Source organism: Aplysia californica, unplaced genomic scaffold, assembly GCF_000002075.1.
Source record: "Aplysia californica isolate F4 #8 unplaced genomic scaffold, AplCal3.0 scaffold02125, whole genome shotgun sequence".
In the NCBI taxonomy this organism is placed as follows: Eukaryota; Metazoa; Mollusca; class Gastropoda; order Aplysiida; family Aplysiidae; genus Aplysia; species Aplysia californica.
This window is the reverse complement of record NW_004799395.1, coordinates 15,257-16,434: the sequence shown is the minus strand read 5'-3', so window position 1 is coordinate 16,434 and position 1,178 is coordinate 15,257. Positions and strand designations below refer to the sequence as shown.

Sequence of the window (1,178 nt, the reverse complement as noted above, 5' to 3'; positions counted from 1 at the left end):
TCCATCACTGATAATTCTTCTGATAAATCATCTCTCTGTTCCATCACTGATAATTCTTCTGATAAAACATCTCTCTGCTCCACCCTAACCTCGCCGTCTCTGTCACTGTCAACAGGTCCTCTTGTTTTGATGATGACATACCCCCGTCACTTTTGTACAAGATCTTTTTGCCCAGTTCTGTATTTCCTAATATCATTATGTATCACCTACATGTATTTCTGATGGAAATGTGAACACATGTCTGCCAGCTTTAAGGATAAATGTGATATTGTTTCCTCTGTCGTTCCGGTGTTGTGTGTAACTGCAACAGACAAGAGGAAGAAACTTTTGGTATTTCTTCTCCGATCTTTTTGGAAAAAAAAACAATATCAATTTCTGTTCTGTACAAAAGCTTGCAATTTCACCTAATGTGTATAATGAAAAACAATGATCTTGAAAGAAAGGATCCTGAATGATAAAAACAATCTGTACTTCCCGTCGTCATAATTCATGGACTCTCAAACGTTGTGCTAACGAGAACTGGGTACAGGAGATGTTTTATCTTACATAGTGCGAGGTCAGTGAAGAGTTTTTAACAACAAACTTTTGTTCCAGATTTGACTCCAGCACACCTGTTGATTTCGAGGAAAACACAGAGAAACTGTATCGTCTGCTGGAAGAAGCGGACTGGCCGGTGAGAGAACAGGACGTGAGTCTACTGGCCCGGGAGATCGCTCGGGCCCAGAAGTTCCTCGGACAGTCACAAGCTCTGCGTAAAGCTGCCGCTGGTGAAGGTGATGATGATGATGATGAGGAGGATGAAGAAGATGATGATGAGCGAGACGACAAAAGTGACCAAGGAAAAGAAGAAGATAATGAACCACCAGTTTCCAGTGCAAGGTCAAACTCGCCAAGGTCAAATAAATCCGAGGCTAGCCCGACCCGATCTGAGGCAGGTTCCAAAGACGATGAGGTTAGTCTGCGGCGAGAGTAGAGAGGGAGGGGAGGATGTCCTGTTGTGTATGTCCTGTTGTGTATGTCCTCTGATGTCCTGTTGTATATGAGCATGTCCTGTTGTGTATGTCCTGTTGTGTATGTCCTGTTGTGTATGTCCTCTGATGTCCTGTTGTATATGAGCATGTCCTGTTGTGTATGTCCTGTTGTGTATGTCCTGTTGTGTATGTCCTCTGATGTCCTGT

At 43.3% G+C, this 1,178-nt stretch overlaps 1 protein-coding gene across 1 annotated transcript; it reads left to right on the top strand.

Annotated features, from left to right (window-relative positions):
• Positions 1-594: 594 nt before the first annotated feature.
• LOC106014070 (von Willebrand factor A domain-containing protein 3B) lies at positions 595-1,046 on the top strand (the record flags this gene model as incomplete). The annotated part of the gene is given in 1 exon segment (XM_013091107.2): positions 595-1,046. A coding segment is annotated over 1 exon segment (379 nt), but the record flags the coding sequence as incomplete, so codon positions are not given.
• Between the last annotated feature and the right edge of the window lie 132 nt (positions 1,047-1,178).